This window comes from Acinonyx jubatus, chromosome C1, assembly GCF_027475565.1.
Source record: "Acinonyx jubatus isolate Ajub_Pintada_27869175 chromosome C1, VMU_Ajub_asm_v1.0, whole genome shotgun sequence".
NCBI lineage: Eukaryota > Metazoa > Chordata > Mammalia > Carnivora > Felidae > Acinonyx > Acinonyx jubatus.
The window spans coordinates 572153-588556 of NC_069381.1; the positions used below are offsets into that span (position 1 = coordinate 572153).

General features: G+C 57.5%; 1 protein-coding gene, 1 long non-coding RNA gene and 1 pseudogene across 2 annotated transcripts; all 3 read right to left on the reverse strand.

Annotated features, from left to right (window-relative positions):
• Positions 1 to 516: 516 nt before the first annotated feature.
• FNDC10 (fibronectin type III domain containing 10) lies at positions 517 to 2593 on the reverse strand. The gene has a single exon (XM_027058228.2). It carries the CDS (start codon positions 2543 to 2545, stop codon positions 1862 to 1864), a length of 684 nt encoding a protein of 227 aa, XP_026914029.2. The 5' UTR covers positions 2546 to 2593; the 3' UTR covers positions 517 to 1861.
• Positions 2594 to 6620: 4027 nt separating this feature from the next.
• On the reverse strand, positions 6621 to 10575 carry LOC113599600 (uncharacterized). The gene is made up of 2 exons (XR_003420517.2): positions 9039 to 10575; positions 6621 to 7004 (listed from the first exon to the last, which is right to left on the reverse strand). It is a non-coding gene; the product is annotated as an uncharacterized LOC113599600 (long non-coding RNA).
• A 218-nt stretch (positions 10576 to 10793) lies between these two features.
• Positions 10794 to 15866, reverse strand: LOC113599159 (arginine/serine-rich protein PNISR-like; annotated as a pseudogene).
• Between the last annotated feature and the right edge of the window lie 538 nt (positions 15867 to 16404).

A 16404-nucleotide genomic window follows, 5' to 3' on the forward strand; every position in this document is an offset into this window, starting at 1 on the left:
GAGGCAGAACCCACTCCTGCCCCAGCTGTCTAGACAGACACATCACTGCACCCTGCCCCCTCCACAGGGATGAGTCACTCCTCACAGCCTGGCCCGCCCCCAGCTGGTTTTGCTCTTCAGGGTCACAGCCAGCTCCAGCATCTCAAGGACAGCCAAGAAGGGGGCGGGCTGTTGGGAGGATGGGTGGTGATCCAGTGCTCGTTCCACTTGCGGCCCCCAGGTCCCTCTCTCCCCGGCTCTAGCGCTGCGTGGGGAGGCCCAGGCTGGGGAGAGGACCCTCCTGGAGCTGCATTAGCACGTGTCACGGCTCAACTGGGTCACCCGTGAGACTGGACTACTTCCAAGTGTAGACAGTGCCATACCCACCTCCCCCTCCAAACACCACAGGCCCAGGAGATACTTTTTCAGCCCCAAATTGGAAGGGCAGGGTGCCCTGGAACTGGGAGGAGAAGCCACCTCTTCCCCTCACCCTGCACCCTTCCCTCCCTCCTCCCCAGTAAGCACACAAGACAGTGGTTTTGGTCTAAAATGATGGACGTTTAGACATTGACGCCAGGCTTGCACCTGACCAGCGCCATGCCAAGGGCAGGCAGAGCAAAGACAGAGAGGTAGGGAGCGGGCACTGTGGGGGCACCAGCCAAGACCTGGGGTGAGGGCGGGGAGGGGTTGGCCACAGTGACTCCAGAAGTGCCAGGTCCAGGATGTGGTCACAGTCAGGGGCTCCTGGAGAGCTAAGTGAGCTTCACCCCTCCTGGGGATGCCCGGTGCCCAGCTCAGGAAGCAACCTTGGCCAGGGGGTTCACGTCTTCCCAGAAAGGGGCAGGGCCGGCCTTCCATCCACCGTGGGCAGCGGCATCACCAGCCAAGTCCTTGGCTCTTGACTGCCAATCCAGGGAAGGGGTGGGGCGGTGCTGTCCATCATGCTGTGGTCCAGGCTTGGGACCCAGACCACAGAGGCAAGTCCTGCTGGGTGAGGCCGGCCTCCCTTCTTCCGCCCTCTGGATACAACGCCGTCCTTTCCAACCAGACCCCTCTTTCCAGCCACTTGCCCTCACTCACCACGTAAAGCCCTCGACAGAGGCAGTACCCACAAAACAGAACGAGGGGCAGCCCTGGAGAGCCGCCAGCTTCACACAAGGTAAGAGGACACTCACCCCTGGACGTGGCAATGAAAGGCTGGGCCTGCCTGCTGCTACATCATGGCTCCGGCGTGTCACACACCAGAGTAGGAAGACAACACAGGACAACGCTTACCCACACTTGAGGCTCCTGCAAAGCTTGAAGGGGGGGTAAGTTCCCCAGGAGGCCCTGGCCGGAAGCACACACAAGCCGGCCAGTACCAGGGCCACCGGACGCCCTCAGACAGCACAGGACAGGTGGGTGGCTTCCGCAGTGGGCCAAAGACACTAAGGCACGAAGCTAATCTAAGCCCACTGGGGTGAGGTGGGGAGAGGACAGGCTCCAAGGGACCTCGTCGAGCCAGCAAAGCACACAGTGACCAAGCGATGACGACAGCCTGTTCCTTTTCCAACTTGGCACAGGCTGGAGGTGCAGGGTGATGACCCGGGGGTGCCAATGGCTCTTGCTAGAAGGGGCTGTATGTCCTGGTGGCCCCTAAAAAGGCCTCTGGAAAGCAGGGAGAGCCCTGGACGAGGCTGGCACCCCTGCGCAGGCCCAAGGGTCAGTCCCGAGTTGGAGTCTGGGAGGCAGAGGCCGGGCTAGGAAGGTCGTGCGATGACTCCAAGGCCCTACCGGTCTCCGGTGGGCCCTGCGTGAAGATCCTAAGGAGGGAGCAGGAGCGAGGAGTGGGGAGCGGGCGCCCATCTCGAGGAGGCAGAGCCCCGGTGGGCCGCCCGGAGCTTCAGGGCTGCCTGCGCAGGCCGGGGCGCCCAAAAGCCGGGTGCATGAGGTTCTCGGTGATGTAGGCCACGAGCAGGCAGATGACCACCAGCATGACGCAGATGGAGCCGCCCACCGCCGTCATGGCCACCACGATCTCCCGCATGCCGGCCGGCTCGGCAGCGAACTCCACGCACTCGGCGGGCCCGGCGGGCTCCGGGGCGGCGGCGGCGGGCTCGGCGCGCAGCGGCAGCGGCTGCAGGCACAGGCGGTAGCGCACGCCGTCGTGCACGTCGGGCAGCAGGTAGTCTCGGCAGGAGGCGCCGAGCAGCACGCGCTCGCACGGGAAGCGCGTGTAGGCGCCGCGCCACGAGCAGTTGAGCGCGAAGGCGCGCACGCGGCGCGCCTCGGCCGGCGCCAGGCGCCACTGCAGCAGCACGCTGCGGTTGCGCAGGACGCTGGCGCGCAGCGAGCGGCCGGCCGAGGCGTGCGCCGCGCAGGCGGGCGCCTGGCAGCGGAAGCCGCGCGCGGGGCTGCGGAAGCACAGGCGCCCGCCGCCCGCCTCGGGGCCCTCGGGCAGCACCTTGTAGGGGCACCAGGGCGCGTCGGCCGCCGGCTCCCAGCCCGGCGGCGTCGGGGCGGCGGCGGCGGCGCGGGGCGGCGGCGCGCAGGCGGCCAGCAGCAGCAGCAGCGGCGGGGCGCGCATCCTGCGGCTGGGCGGCGCGGCGGGGCGCGGGCTCGCGGGCTCACGGGCGCGGCGGAGGGTCACGCGGGCCGCGCCGCCGCCGCTCCCCGCGCTCCCCGGCGCGCCGCGCCCTCCGCCGCCGCCGCTGCCGCCGCCCGCTCCGACCCGCCCCCGCGCCCCGTGCGCGCTCGGACCCGGCGTGGCGGCGGGGGCGGGGCCGCCCCACGCCCCACCCCCCTTAACCCTCGCGGGCCCGCGGCCCCCGGAGGGTGGATCGCCGAGGGGAGGGGGTGGCCAGCGCGGCCTGGAGATCCCGGCCCCGCGCGTGGGGCGGGGTGAGATGCGACGGGCCCCGCGCGCGCGCGGTCCACGCCGCCTGTCCCTTCTTTTGTCGCCGAGTGAGCGGCTCTCCGCCCGTTCCTCGCCCCCTCTAGGCCTCTCCGAAGGCTCTCTGGGGACCGGGGTGGGGGGGACGGGGCGGGTAGTGGTGGCCTCCGAGAGCCGCTCTTCGACCGCCCTTGGCAGCGCCTCCGGACAGGGAGAGGAGGCAGCGCCGTGGAACGCTGAGGAGCCCGGGTCACTCTGCCCTAGGCTGCCCCATTCCCCAGATACGCGGTGGGGACCCAGGGTAAGGGTCGGCCTGCAGTGACGAGGAGGGGCCGAAGACGGACACCTTACTTCACCGGGTTAGAGACCAGGCAGCGCCCACGCGGGAGGGGCACCGGAGAGACGAGGATTCCTTTGATGAAAACTTGAATGGAGCTTCTCATAAGAGAGCATCCCCTGCTCTAATCAGTCCTCTACTTCTCTCTTCCCTTCACACGCATGACCCTCGGCTAGCCCCCCTCCCCCCATGCCCTGGGGAGGGGGTCAGGGCTGGGCAAAGGGAACAGCCCCCAACAAGTTCACCTGGCGCATCCCCGGGGAAGGACGGACACATACCTTCTACTCTTGTCTTCAGGACCAGCCCAAGACAGCAGCCCCTCAGTGCTGTCCCTGCCTAGAGGACCCGGTTCTCAGGACACCCCTCCAGGGCTGGGGTCCGCCTGACCTGAAGGGACCTGAAGCAGAAACACGTCAGGTGCAGGGGACATGTCTCTGTCTGAGGGGCTACTCTGCCCTGGGAAGGGAGGTGACAAGAAGTCCCTGGCAACTGTCTCATGGACCCTGTGTTCCCTGTAGCACCTCCCACGTGCTGTTTTCACCTGGGGGAGAGAGGAGGGACTATGTGGGCTGCAGCACTCACAGAATCCTTGCTCCCCACCCCCAGCCTTAATAATTCCTGGACATCCCAGAAAGTCCTAGGGCAGCGCTAGATCTCAAGGCCTCTACCAAAACCTGAGGCCGAGGGTCAGAAGCCCTGTACCCAGCATGCCTCATTACCAGCCTGGAGGACCCTGGCCCCAACACCAGGCCCCTCCAGCTGGTTGGGACCCTGCAAGGGTCTCCCCAGGCCTCTACACCTCGTGGGGAAGGGTTGTGGGTAGATTTGGGGAGGGGTGCTTGTTGGCATGGAGGGCCCTGGGCTCGGACTGCCCCAGCTCGGTGGGGGACTTGAGTGCTTCCACAGGGAAGCAGAAAGTGATGATGATCTAGGAACTTCTATGTCCCTACCCCGAGCTCCTTGGGCTGCGGTTTCCCACGGAAGCCTGAAGCTCCTGCAGTCGCTTTGCCCCAGGTGACAGTGTGGGGGTGGGGGAGGCCCCGTTCTCTCCAGTGGCCCAAATCTCCACTACTGTGGCACCTCTGGGCCTGAGGACCTACGGGTAGCCAATCTGCCGGTCCACCCACGGAGAAGAGCCAGGCAGAAATAGGAGGGCCGTTCAGCATTTTGCAAAGTGGCGAGGTGGAGATCTGGTTAGATCCAGCCTGATGCCTCTCTGGGGACTCTGGTGTCCGTGACCTGAGCCTGTTCTGAGGCTGGGGGCTCACCACTGCAGAGCTTTTCCTGGTCAGGGCAACTCCTGGCCGGGTGGAAGGGTTGACCATGAGGCTGAAGGCTCTGCTGTCCCCCCACGTGGGCATTTGCTCCGTCCAGGGCATCCTGCCTACTGTGGGCAAAGAGCGAGTGAGGGAGGGGAGACCTGTGCCCGCGTGTCCCTGTGTGAGTTCTGTTGAGATGCAGCAGGATTGGGGAGGGCAGACGTGAGAAAGGCTTTCTTCCCATGTGAAGTTCTGGGCCCTGGAAGCAAAGGAACTGTCCCCAGAGACCACAAGGGACACCCCCCCAACCAGCCTACACCCCACATCAACCTCCACACCCACCTCCATGGCTGCCCCTGCCAATGGCCAGCAGAATAGCTACTGTACTCTTCCTGACACCCAGTCCCAGGGCGTGGCTCTGTGTTGCCACCAGCCACAGCCTGAGGGGAAAGTGGAAGGATTGGGGCCCTTTCCTCTGCCCCCCCAGAGGCAGTCCATCTGTGATCCCAGATCCACCAGTCCTGGGAACTTCCAATGAGAACCCCCTTCAGCCGCCCCCTGCCCAGAAATATAAGGGCTAATGGGGATTGTGGGAGCATCTGGGCCTGTTGTAATCTCTGCTCCATGAAGGGGAGGGGAGGAGGAGGTCGAGGGTCAGCACGCTCCCTCCCCAGGTAGCTGAGTGTGACTCCGGTGGCCTCCCCGCCAGCAGAAAAGGCACGTGGGCAGGACCCGTGCACATCCATCAGCTTAGCCCCCCTGCCTCCCGTGCACAGACCACGTGGCCCATCGCTTAAAGTCCCCCCCCCCCGCCAAAAGCACACACACACACACACACACACACACACACACACACACACACCAGCTTTCCTTTCACCAACCTCTTTCAGGACCCCCAGGAGAGGCGGGGTGGGGTGGGCTGGAATAGGTGGCCCCCACTTCTGCCTGGGGTCACCTTCTTGGGCAGGCTCGTGGGAAACCAGGGGAAGGAGCCTGGGCTCTGCAGGCACGGAGGCTGGCCACTGGGGTGCAGCCAGGCTGAAGTGAGAGAGACGCCAACTGAAGCTGAAACCCCAGTGGTGCCCACTTGCCCCCCCTTCTGACTTCCAGTAGTGACCCCTTATTTCTCTTTGGGAACCTCCTTTCTCCATCCTCACCCTCCCTCCCCCGCCCACGGGCTGGCGGGGCACCCGGGCCTGGTCTCTCAGACGATGATCCCCTTGGCCTCGAGGCCTTTGCCGAAGGGAGCGGGAAGGGGCATTTGCTCCGCTGGAGGGGACGGACTGCCAGCTGCTGCAGCCCTAATGAGGTGTGGGAAGAGCTGGTCTGAGAACGAAGCCGACCCCTGAGAAGTGCAAGCAACCTGGACAGACTCTTTGCTCCGAGTCTCTGGATCCAGCCTTGCCCGAGGCTAGGAGTCCCCCGAACTTCAAGGCCACTGGAGCCAGGAAAACTCCTGCCTAAACATCGACACACCTATTTTCTAACTGTGCACCTCGGAGTCCCCTGGATGGGTGACCTGGAGGTCCTAAGCGGGCCCTGCCAACCTCACCGACTTCACCTCCTCCTACTCCACGGACCCCTTCTCTTTCCTAGGACCCCCAGGTCATTCTTTCGGCCTGACGGCTCCTCCCTGCAGATCTGAGCATCTCTGCCCGGTCCCACCTCCCACACCCCGGCTGGGTCCAGAGGGGCCTCAGAGGCAGCACGGTGGGTAGCGGGTCCCGCCGTCCCTTGCCTCCAGCTGTGCCTGGGGGGCCTAGACACAGCCCTGGGACCCAGCTCCTGGTGAGGGGTCAGTGTGAGGCACCAGAGGCTGGCAAGGCAAGGTGGGGACCACAGCCTGGGGCTGTGACCAAGAACCCGGGGAACCGCTTCTGTGACAGGAACACATGGTTTCCCAGGCCTCCTGTGGAGTCAGGAGGGACTTGACTTGGGGAAGTTCAGCTGGGACTGGCCTTCGGGAGGGAGGGCGGCAGGCCTCTATTCAGCTCCCGCGGTTCCGGCTCAGGGCTGCCCTTTTGCACACGTGCACTTGTCCATCTGAAGTGCCACACTCCAGTGGCCATCTGTTCATATTTTGCACAGATTTCCCATCGTTTCATTGAGGGCTTTCAAGTGCCGGAACCCACCTTGTTAGTGAAAACAGGACTCTGCTTTCCTAATTGTTGGTTTATTTCATTATTTGATTTTTTTTTTTTTTTTTTTTTTTTTTTTTTTGCTTGCAGAGGCAAAACCTGACTCACATATACAACATTATAAGTATGGTGAACCTTGTCCTACGGCCCAGCCAGCCACCGTGGTCAGCAATGCGTGTTTCCCTCCACAGGCCGTTAGCGTGTCAGCAGATAAGGGTGTGCAGGCCCGTTTACAGTCGTAGCATACTAAATGCTCTCTCCTCTTGCCTTCTCTCCTTGATGATATGCCTTTGAGATGCACGCGGGAGCTACGTGGCAGCGCCCTGTGGATGGCAAGCTGCTTCCGTGGTTTGATACCGTCCACACTGCCGCACACGCAGCCCTAGAACGGACGCCATGTGCACCTGCGCCAAGATGCCCTGGAAGCAATGGAACTAACTGGGCTTCAGGACCCCGAGCGAGCGCGTCACGCCTGCTCCGGGAAGGGGCGCAGCGCTGGGCATCGCCACCTACCGGCCGTGCGGGGTACTGCACAGGCGCCAGGACGTGGGGCCCAGCAGCCTCCCCCTTTTGGAAGCGTCCCGGGGGTGGGTGGGTGGGTGGGTGTGTGTGTGTGTGTGTGTGTGTGTGTGTGTGTGTGTGTGTGTTGGGGGGGGGGTCTTGACTTTAAAAAACTACAGGAACCTTCACTTAAAAATGTTTTTTCTGTCCTTTTTGTGTCCTTGACCCATTTCCTCTCCATCTTACCAATTTGTGTCGCCCCAGCCTTTTATCTGTAATGTTAAGTTGCAAACACCTCTCCCAGTTTGTGGCCTTTTGGATCTGCTTGTAACGGTTCCACCAGGCAAAAATGCTTTATGTGTATGTGGTAAAACATAACGCCCTTTATCATTTCTGGATTTGGGGTCATATTTAGAAAAGCCTTCCAGCTTGATGTTAAAAAAGGATCCTTAGGAGCCTGGGTGGCTCAGTCAGTTAAGCATCTGACCCTGGATCTCAGGGTTGTGAGTTCAAGCCCCATGTTAGGTGCAGAAATTACTTAAAAATCCAATCTTTAGGGGGAAAAAAAGGTGTGGATTCTCCTTTGGTTCCCTGTCCCCCACCCCCTGTGCTGTTTTGGTTTTATTTATTCCAGGTCTGATTTTGATCAACTTGGGATTGGTTCTGGTGTAAGGCACAAGCCTCCAATCAGCTTCATTTATTAAATGGCTTATGGTGTGGGAGGAATCCCTAGAGGAGTCCCATGCAGTATTGCTGGGTTCTGCTCTGTTGCACACTGTTTTAAGTATTTGGATCTGAATATGCTTTACCATCTGGTAGGGCTCATAACCCCTTCATTTTGTTTTTCATAAGTGTTCTGGGTATTCTTGCTTTTTAAAAAAAGTTTATTTTGAGAGAGAGAGAGCTCGAGTGAGCAGGGGAGGGGCAGAGAGAGAGGGAGGGAGAGAATCCCAAGCAGGCTCTGCGCTGTCAGCTCGAAGCCCAACGTGGGCTCAATCTAAGGAACTGTGAGATCACAACCCAAGCCAAAATCAAAGATCGGACGCTTAACTGACTGAGCCACCCAGGTGCCCCTGTTCTTTTTTAAATGTATGACTTTGAATTGTCTTTTTTTGGTAACATACATTTATTTAAAAAAATTTTTTTAATGTTTTATTAATCTTTGAGAGAGAGAGAGAGAGACAGAGTATGAGCAGGGGGCAGAGAGGGACACAGAATCCAAAGCAGGTTCCAGGCTCTGAGCTGTCAGCACAGAGCCCAACGTGGGGCTCGAACTCACGAACGGTGAGATCACGACCTGAGCCGAAGTCGGATGCTCAACCGACAGAGCCGCCCAGTTGCCCCAACTCTCAGTGTCCTTATCTATAAAACAGGACTGGAGATATCACCCAGCTTGTTAGGCTGAGCAAGAACTATGTGTGAAAACACGCAAGGCAGTTAGAACACTGCCTGCCGTGCAGTGAGCCCTGAGAAAATACCGACGTTGATGATTTGACTTGAATTGTGGAGGGAGGTTAGGTGGAAATCTGCACCCTGTGGGGCGTGATTTCCAAGCTTCTTTCCCCCCTGCCAGGCATGCTCTCCAAGGGCAGAAGTGGAACAGTCCCAGGAGAAAGAGAAAAGATGTTCTGCTACAGGCTGTGGAGGCTTCACCAGCTCGCCCAGTAGGACCCTGGACGACCTCGGGACGGCGCGCTCAGGCAAGCAGAGCCCCCAGTCAGCTTTGAAGTGCTGAGACTGCCAGTTATTCCCAAGATCCATTCTGCTCTTCTTTTCATTTAAATGTTTACTTTTGAGAGAGAGTGAGTGGGGGAGGGGCAGGGAGCGAGGGGACCAGAACTCACAAACCGAACCATGAGATCATGACCCGAGCCAAAGTAGGAGGCTTAATGGACTGGGCCCCCCAGGCGTCTCTCTTCCCTTATTTCTAAGTCACGCCGGCGCTGCTTTACCTGGAAACGTGTCTCCCACAAAAACTCTGCCTTCCAGCCTTCCTTGCAGCTGCGTGTGCCAAGTTCTGGCCCATGGATACCAGCTCCAAGGTCTCACCTTCCTGACCCTTCTTCCTTTCCGGCGGGCTCGCGGGCACGAGAGCTGCAGCCTGGGAGGCCGTCGTGGCCCGTGAGGGCGGTGGAACAGCAAAGGGGAAAAGATGGGGTCCCTGAAGATTAGGGAACCCTGACACCAGCCCTCGGCCCCCCACTAAAGGGAGCAACCACCCTCTGTCTTGTTTTAACCACTTTTGCTTGGAGGTTGGGGACACGCTTGTTTGAGCCCGAGCCTACCCACTGCGGTGTCTCCCACATTCAAGCAGGGAAAGAAGGCTCATCAGACATTTGAGGAAAGTTTTCCACATGGAGTGGAGAGACTGAAGCACACAGAGGAAAGGAAACTGGACTGAAGAGAGTGCAGCAGAAAAAATAGGCTTTAAAAATCTGTAATTGGGGTGTGTGGGTGGCTCAGTCATTTAAGCCTCTGACTTCGGCTCAGGTCATGACCTCAAGGTTCATGAGTTAGAGCCCCGCTCGTGTGCTCTCTCTCTCTCAAAAACGAACATTAAAAAAGTCTATAATTGCAGAAATTATAATTCTAATTTCTCTGTAAGTGAGAAAAAATTACACTTATGAGAGAATATTATCCAAGAAAAAGAATCAGAAGAAATGAACATGAAGTCGGAAAGATAAAACATGTGAGAGCTTCCGGCGTGTCTTTTCCAGCACCACCACGCAGCTCTGTGCCTTGCAGCGGACGCTCACTGGGGACAGACAACTAGAAGAGAAGACAAAATTAGCAAAAATGAACTAAGAGTAAATTCCAGAATAATTTTAAGAATATTACAGCTGAAAAAGAATGGCATGTTTAAAGTCTGATTGTACTATTTTTTGAGAGAGAGGGGACATCCATGCAATTGGGGGAGGGACAGAGGGAAGGAGGGGGGGAGGGAGGGAGGGAGGGAGAGAGAGAGAACTTCAAGAAGGCTCCAATCTGTTAGTGAGGCACCCAACGTCTCACAACCCTGGGATCCGACACGAGCCGAAATCAAGAGTCCAACGCTCAACTGACTGAGCCATCCAGGTGCCTCTGCACCATTTCTTAAAATTTTTTTTTAATGTTTATTTTTGAGAGACAGAGAGAGAGAGAAAGAGAGACAGAGCGCGAGTGGGGAAGGGGCAGAGAGAGAGAGAGGGGGACACACCATCTGAAGCAGGCTCCAGGCTCCAAGCTGTCAGCACAGAGCTTGATGCGGGGCTTGAACTCATGAACTGTGAGATCATGGTCTGAACCGAAGTTGGACGCTTAACTGACTGAGCCACCCGGGCGCCCCACCATTTCTTTTTAAATGCAATACAAAGAAATCTTGTTAAGTAACTTGGAGAGTATTTGGGGAAAAGCACACCCACTCATAGGTTCTTAAAAAAAGATTATGGTTTCACATACACAGCCACAAAGTGCCTCTGCTGGGGGTACAAGCCCTTAGAACTCATGGACATTTTTTTTTTTTTTTTTTTTTTTTTTTTTTTTTTAGAGAGAGAGACACACAGAGAGAGTGGAGGAGGGGCAGAGGCAGAGAGAGAGAATGCTAAGCAGGCTCCATGCTCAGCGCGGGGCCTGATGTGGGGCTCGAACCCACAAAACGTGGTAGCATGACCTGAGCCAAAATCAAGAGTCAGACACTTAACTGAGTCACCCGGGCGCCCCAGACTCATGGACTTTTTTAAACATCATGCCCTTGTTGCCTCGTCCTTCTCCGGCACTCATGACAGGGAGGGCGACTGGTCTTTGTGCTATGGCTGCTCCCACTGGGATGTCCACCCTGGTCATCAATTTTACACCCATATCAGCTCCTCTGCCCCCGGGCCAGTCGGTGCGCCTGTCCCCTCAGCGAGTTCCTCTTTGCCTCTCTCGGAAAGGTCCATGATGCCCTTGGCCTTCTCTCCGATCTTTACTCCTACTGTTCAAGACTGTCGTTCTCGGGGAGTTACTTGCACTCCTACTACGTGTAGCTTTCATAGTTGAAGATCAGCTCCTACCACGTCTCGCTTTCCTTGAAGGGGAAAACATCTAGAAGTGTGACGCCCACCTGGAGAGTCCCCCTTCTGGAATGGTGTGAAAGCCGGAGGTGTGACGTGCTCCTTCCTCACTTCTCTCATGCCCTTTCCCCCCCCCGATTCTAACAATGATGTTTCACTGGGGGTCCCTTCCTTTAACCACATCACTGTGTGCTTCTCCTGCTTCCAGTGGCGACAGGCGACTTGGCTCTTTATGGACTTTTCATCCGTGTTTTCTGTTTGTTGCTTTTCTTCTCTTTGTTTATTAAGTAACAGCTGCTGTTTCTCTTTTCTCCAAAAAGTTTCCTGTTTCTGCTGGATCCAGCACCAGAAGTTCCCCGGGCAGGCGGATGCCTGTCGTGGCCTGGCCATCGGTCTCCTGACCCAGAGGCACTGTCGCCCTCCCACGGAGGGAAGCCAGTGCCCGGGCCGGGTCAGCTTTGTGGGGGCTTTTGTTGCCGGCAGGGTGCGTCTTTGGCTCCGTGACACATTTCATCGGTGGCGCCCAGGCGAATTTCAGGCAGAAGGATTTTTGCCAATGGCCTCGTTTGATTCTCTCTGCTCTTCCTTCACCTCAGGTTTCCTCTGCTCTTCTTGGGAACTGGGTGTGACCTCTGGTGGCGCTTCCCTGCTTGAAGCATTTTCAGCGTCTTGCTCTTACCCATCATTACAAATGTACTTCTCTCAGGTAAACACAAGCCGCCTCCTCTGCCAGCCTCTTCTGTGGCCTTCTTTGCTCCCTCTGGACGCTTGTGAACACTCTCGTTCCACTCTTCCTTTCTCCAACTTCTCTTCACATTCCATCTCTTTCAAAACCTTCTTGAATCCACGCTGGAAGAGTCCTGTGTCTCCCTGCGGCAACTTGTGGAGGCTCCTGCTTCACAGGGAGGTCATAGGTGAGCCCTGCCGGTCCCCAGTGATGACGGCCTTTGTTTTCGATTCTAGGCGGGGCCGGAGATCCTGGCGGTTCAGACTGCCAACGGGGAGGAGGAAATCTACGTGACAGGGGACCAAAAGCAGCCCCATGCTGACAGTCCAACTGGTATACTGGCCCCAGTGCAAAATTAACGGGTGGCCCACCAAAGCTGATTGTTCTGGGTAACGACATGCCTGTTGTCAGCGGCAATAATCCGCCGCGTCTTGACTGCAGCTGTCTCCGGGAACACTGTCCGCTGGGCCTGGTGCTGATGACTGTTTCGGGGGCCGGGGGGGGGGGGTGTAGGTACGTTCTTCTTTGTGGTTGCCACATTCTGTTAAACTCCGAATCCCCTTGAAAACACCCACAACTGTTTGGACCAGATCTCATTGTGGACAATCTTGTCCACTTGGCATCATTCCGAGCTGGTCCACCACAGCGGTTTGCTCTCCTGAAGCTTCTCTTTGGTCAATCCACGCTTGAGCCACTATAGAGTCTGGTCGGTTTGGATGCTTACCGGGGCTGGAACAGCAGCATCCGTTGCGGTTGCTTCAGGGGCCGTTGCTGCCAAGGCTGACGTCCTCGACCCCATATTCTCACTTCTCAAATGCATTTACTTTCCTCAGCACCTTCCATTTACATATAGGCTGGTCCAGACAACATTTCAGAAGCACGGCAACCAGGTTGCTCACGGCCTCTCTGGTGCTGGACCGCACTGCTACCACGTTTCCTGTAACGCCTCTCTCACCTTCTCAGGGCTTCTACTTCTTCAAGACCAAGACAAGATCCAATTTAACTCCATTCTGACACTACCTGGAGACAGTGTCAGATCCCACAGGCTAATGGCTCAGTCCCACAGGACGGCTCCCCCCACCCCGCCCCACGCACACACACACTTTAGATGCCAGTTGAAAGCCCAGGGTCTCACCTGTGTTTCTAACCAACTGGCTAAAAATTAAAGGTTCCTACAACCTCCTCCTTGGGTTCAATTAATTTGCTAAAGCGGCTCACAGGACTCAGGGAAATATTTTACTTCCTGGATTCCTGGTTTGTGATAAAAGGAGATCACTCAGGAACAGTCGGATGGAGGAGGTGCACGGGGCCAGGGCTGGGGGAAGGGGGCGGGGTGTCCGTGCTCCGTCCAGGCCAGCTCCCCGTGTCACCAACCAGAAGCTCTCCAGACGTGGTCCTTTTGGGTTTGTGTGGAGACTTCGTAACAGGGGCGTGACTGATGAGTCCTTGGCCATTGGAGAATGGGCCCAACCCCGGGGGTGAGGCTGAGTTCTGACCAATCGCATGGTTGGTCCCCCTGGCAACCAGCCCTCACCCCTAGGAGCATGAAATGAATAAAGGGAAACCTCACTAAAGTGGACTGGGGATGCTAAAAGGAAAGGCTGGAAGGGGGAGCCACCATTCAGTGTCAATTATAAGAAAAAAATGTCTCCCCTGGGGCACCTGGGTAGCTTAGTCAGTTGAGTGTCTGACTTCTGCTCAGGTCATAATCTCGTAGTTCAGGAGTTGGAGCCTCGCATCAGACTCACTGCTGTCAGTGTGGGGCCTGCCTCATCCCCCTAACTCTGCCCCTCTCCTGCTTGCACTCTCTCAAAAATAAACAAACATTAAAAAAACAAAGCTCATGTTTAGAAGAGAGAGAGAGAGAGAAGTGTCTCCCCAAGGGAAGAACCAACAGGAAGGACATCAATTATAGGCTCCAACAAGAAAAGATGTGCACTGCGTCTCCTACGGGAAGTCCACCACACCTGCCCCTCGGCCAGTGAGAAACCTCATCCCCCTCGGCCCCTGCTTCTCTCCAGTGGGCTTTGTTTCCAAACAATTCCCCTAACTTCCCCTTTCTCCATAAAATAATGCTCCTCTTCTTTGTTCTCTGGACTTGCCTGTGGTTTTGCCATAACTTGCCTATCCTGAATTACAGTTCTGTTACCCCAAATAAACCCATTTTTGCAGGTAAAATAATGGTTTTATTTTCAAGGTTAACAGAGTTTTTCCAAAAGCCACCTTATTAACAGAAGCTCAAGTGTGGTTGAAAGAGGCTTGTTGTATCAAAATACCCCTGTTGTGACTCTTTTCGCTTAGGAAATTCAAAGGTTTTAGGAGCTCTGTGCCAGAAACGGGATGAAGACCAAATGCACATTTCTTATTATAAGTCACAGAATCACAGAACTTAACCAATCGACAGAACGGATGGGTGGTAAATTTAAGGATATCAACCAGAAAAACACTAGGTTTTCTGAGTAATAGGAATCCCATCGAGAGCAAACACAGAAAAACAGGAGGATTTTTAAAAAAATTTTTTTTAATGTTTATTTATTTTTGAGACAGAGAGAGACAGAGCATGAACGGGGGAGGGTCAGAGAGAGAGGGAGACACAGAATCTGAAGCAGGCTCCAGGCTCTGAGCTGTCAGCACAGAGCCCGACGCAGGGCTTGAACTCAACGGACCGTGAGATCGTGACCTGAGCTGAGGTCGGATGCGCAACCGACTGAGTCACCCAGGCGCCCCGAGAAGGATTTTTTTAAAAAAGTTCCCCAAATTGGCACCTGGCTGGCTCAGTGGGTTAAGCTCGGTTAGGCAACCGGCCCTTGATTTCTGCTCAGTTTCATGGTTTGTGAGATCGAGCCCCGAGCTGGGCTGCCCACTGACAGCAGAGAGCCTGCTTGGGATTCTCTCTCTGCTTCTCCCCCACATGCACGCTGTCTCTCTCTCAGAATAAATACAGAAACTTATTAAAAAAAAACAAACAATGAAGTTCCCAGACCGAAGGAAGGCGAAGAGCCTCCAGAATGAAGAGAATGGTGTGCTCAGTACAGTCAGGAGAGGCAGCAAGGTGTATCTCCATGGCATTTCAGAGCACCAAGGATATGGAGAAGATCCTAACCACTTTCAGAGAGAGAACCCACAGAGGGCAGACCACTGACCAGGCATCAGAATGGCTTTGGACTTTTCAACAGTGTCCCTGGAAGCCGGAAGCAAAATATGTGACGTCAGAAGATCTGAAGATAAAGTCTTTCCAAACTAGAGTTCTAGACTCTGCCAAACCGTCGATCAGAGACAGGCACAGAACACACACCTTTCAGACATGCGCCCTTTCCAGAAAGCTCCGGAGGGCTGACTTGAGCAAAATGAGAGCGTAAACCAAGAAGGGAGATGGAGATGGCGGGTGCCAGGACACAAGAGCTGCAGCCCAGGGAGCACGAGGACGACAGCGGAGAACAGCTCCAGCGGGGGGCGGGGACTGGGCAGCAGGTCTGGGGAGCAACCCGGCTGGACGGAACAAGGGGCAGGGCGCACTGGAGGGAGGTATCCAGGAGCTTGAGCCGAGGGAAAACGTTATTGACAGGCGTGTGGCAAAAATGTCCGAACGTCTGGAAAAGAAGACACGTGAGCGTGACAAAAGACGAAGAGAGACCAGAGCAGAGGCTGCGCCAGGGGGGCCGCGGGAGCCGGCGAGAGGTGGAGAAAGCGGACCGACAGCTGCCGCCCCGGGGACAGCGGGCCACGCGCGGCCACGCGGGCGGGGCGGAGCTGCGGGGACGGCGGGGCCCGCAGAAACCTGTCACACGGCCGCGTCAGAGCCTAGCAGCGGCCGCTTCACACACGCGGCTTTCCGTCACCAGGAAGCTAAGAGCGCCCAACGTACTTGCCGGGGAGAAGCGCAGGGGCCCGCCGCGTTTCGCTCGGGCTTCGGTTCCGCGAGGAGTACGGCTCAGACTGGCGCTATTCTGATTTTTAAAACCAATCAAGTCAAAGGAGTCGTTGGTGAGGCCTCCGCGGCCCGCCGCAGCCTCCGTCTCCATGGCAACGGGCCGCGTCCTCGCACGGAGCCGCGCCACGTAGGGCCGGCGCGAGGTCGACGAGCTTCCGGCGAGGGTCACGCCCCCTCGCGGGGGGCGTGGCCTCAAGTACAGCGCCCCGGCGGGGCTGACCTCCCGGCCCCGGTAGAGTGGCCCACCTTGCTCGGCCCGCACGAGCTCGGTCCTCGGTGGCTTCCGGGGCGCGAGGGTCCCCGCGCCTACCTGGACGAGGAGCCCGGCCCCTTCCCGTCCAGGCGCACGCTGCTTAGCTCCGCGCCCTCGGCCCGCAACGTGGTGCGAAGTGCGCCGAGGCCGCCGCAGCCTTTCGACGACGTGTGGCACACGCTGCCCGATGTGTACGCGCCTTCCGTCCGCGTTTGGCGGGGAGCCGAGCTCGCGCCTTTCCCGGGAGCAATGCAGCAGGCTTCCCCGTCTCTGTCAGGTCACTGGCCGGGACTCCCTCCCGCACGCCCCGCCTCCTGCGGCCGCGTGCGTCACCACCGCCGCGGTTTCTCCTGGGAGTTGTGGTTCGGACCCTTCC

What these genes read in the sequence shown, in the direction of transcription:
- FNDC10 (XM_027058228.2), bottom strand. Translation starts at nt 2,545, where the DNA reads ATGCGCGCCCCGCCGCTGCTGCTGCTGCTGGCCGCCTGCGCGCCGCCG.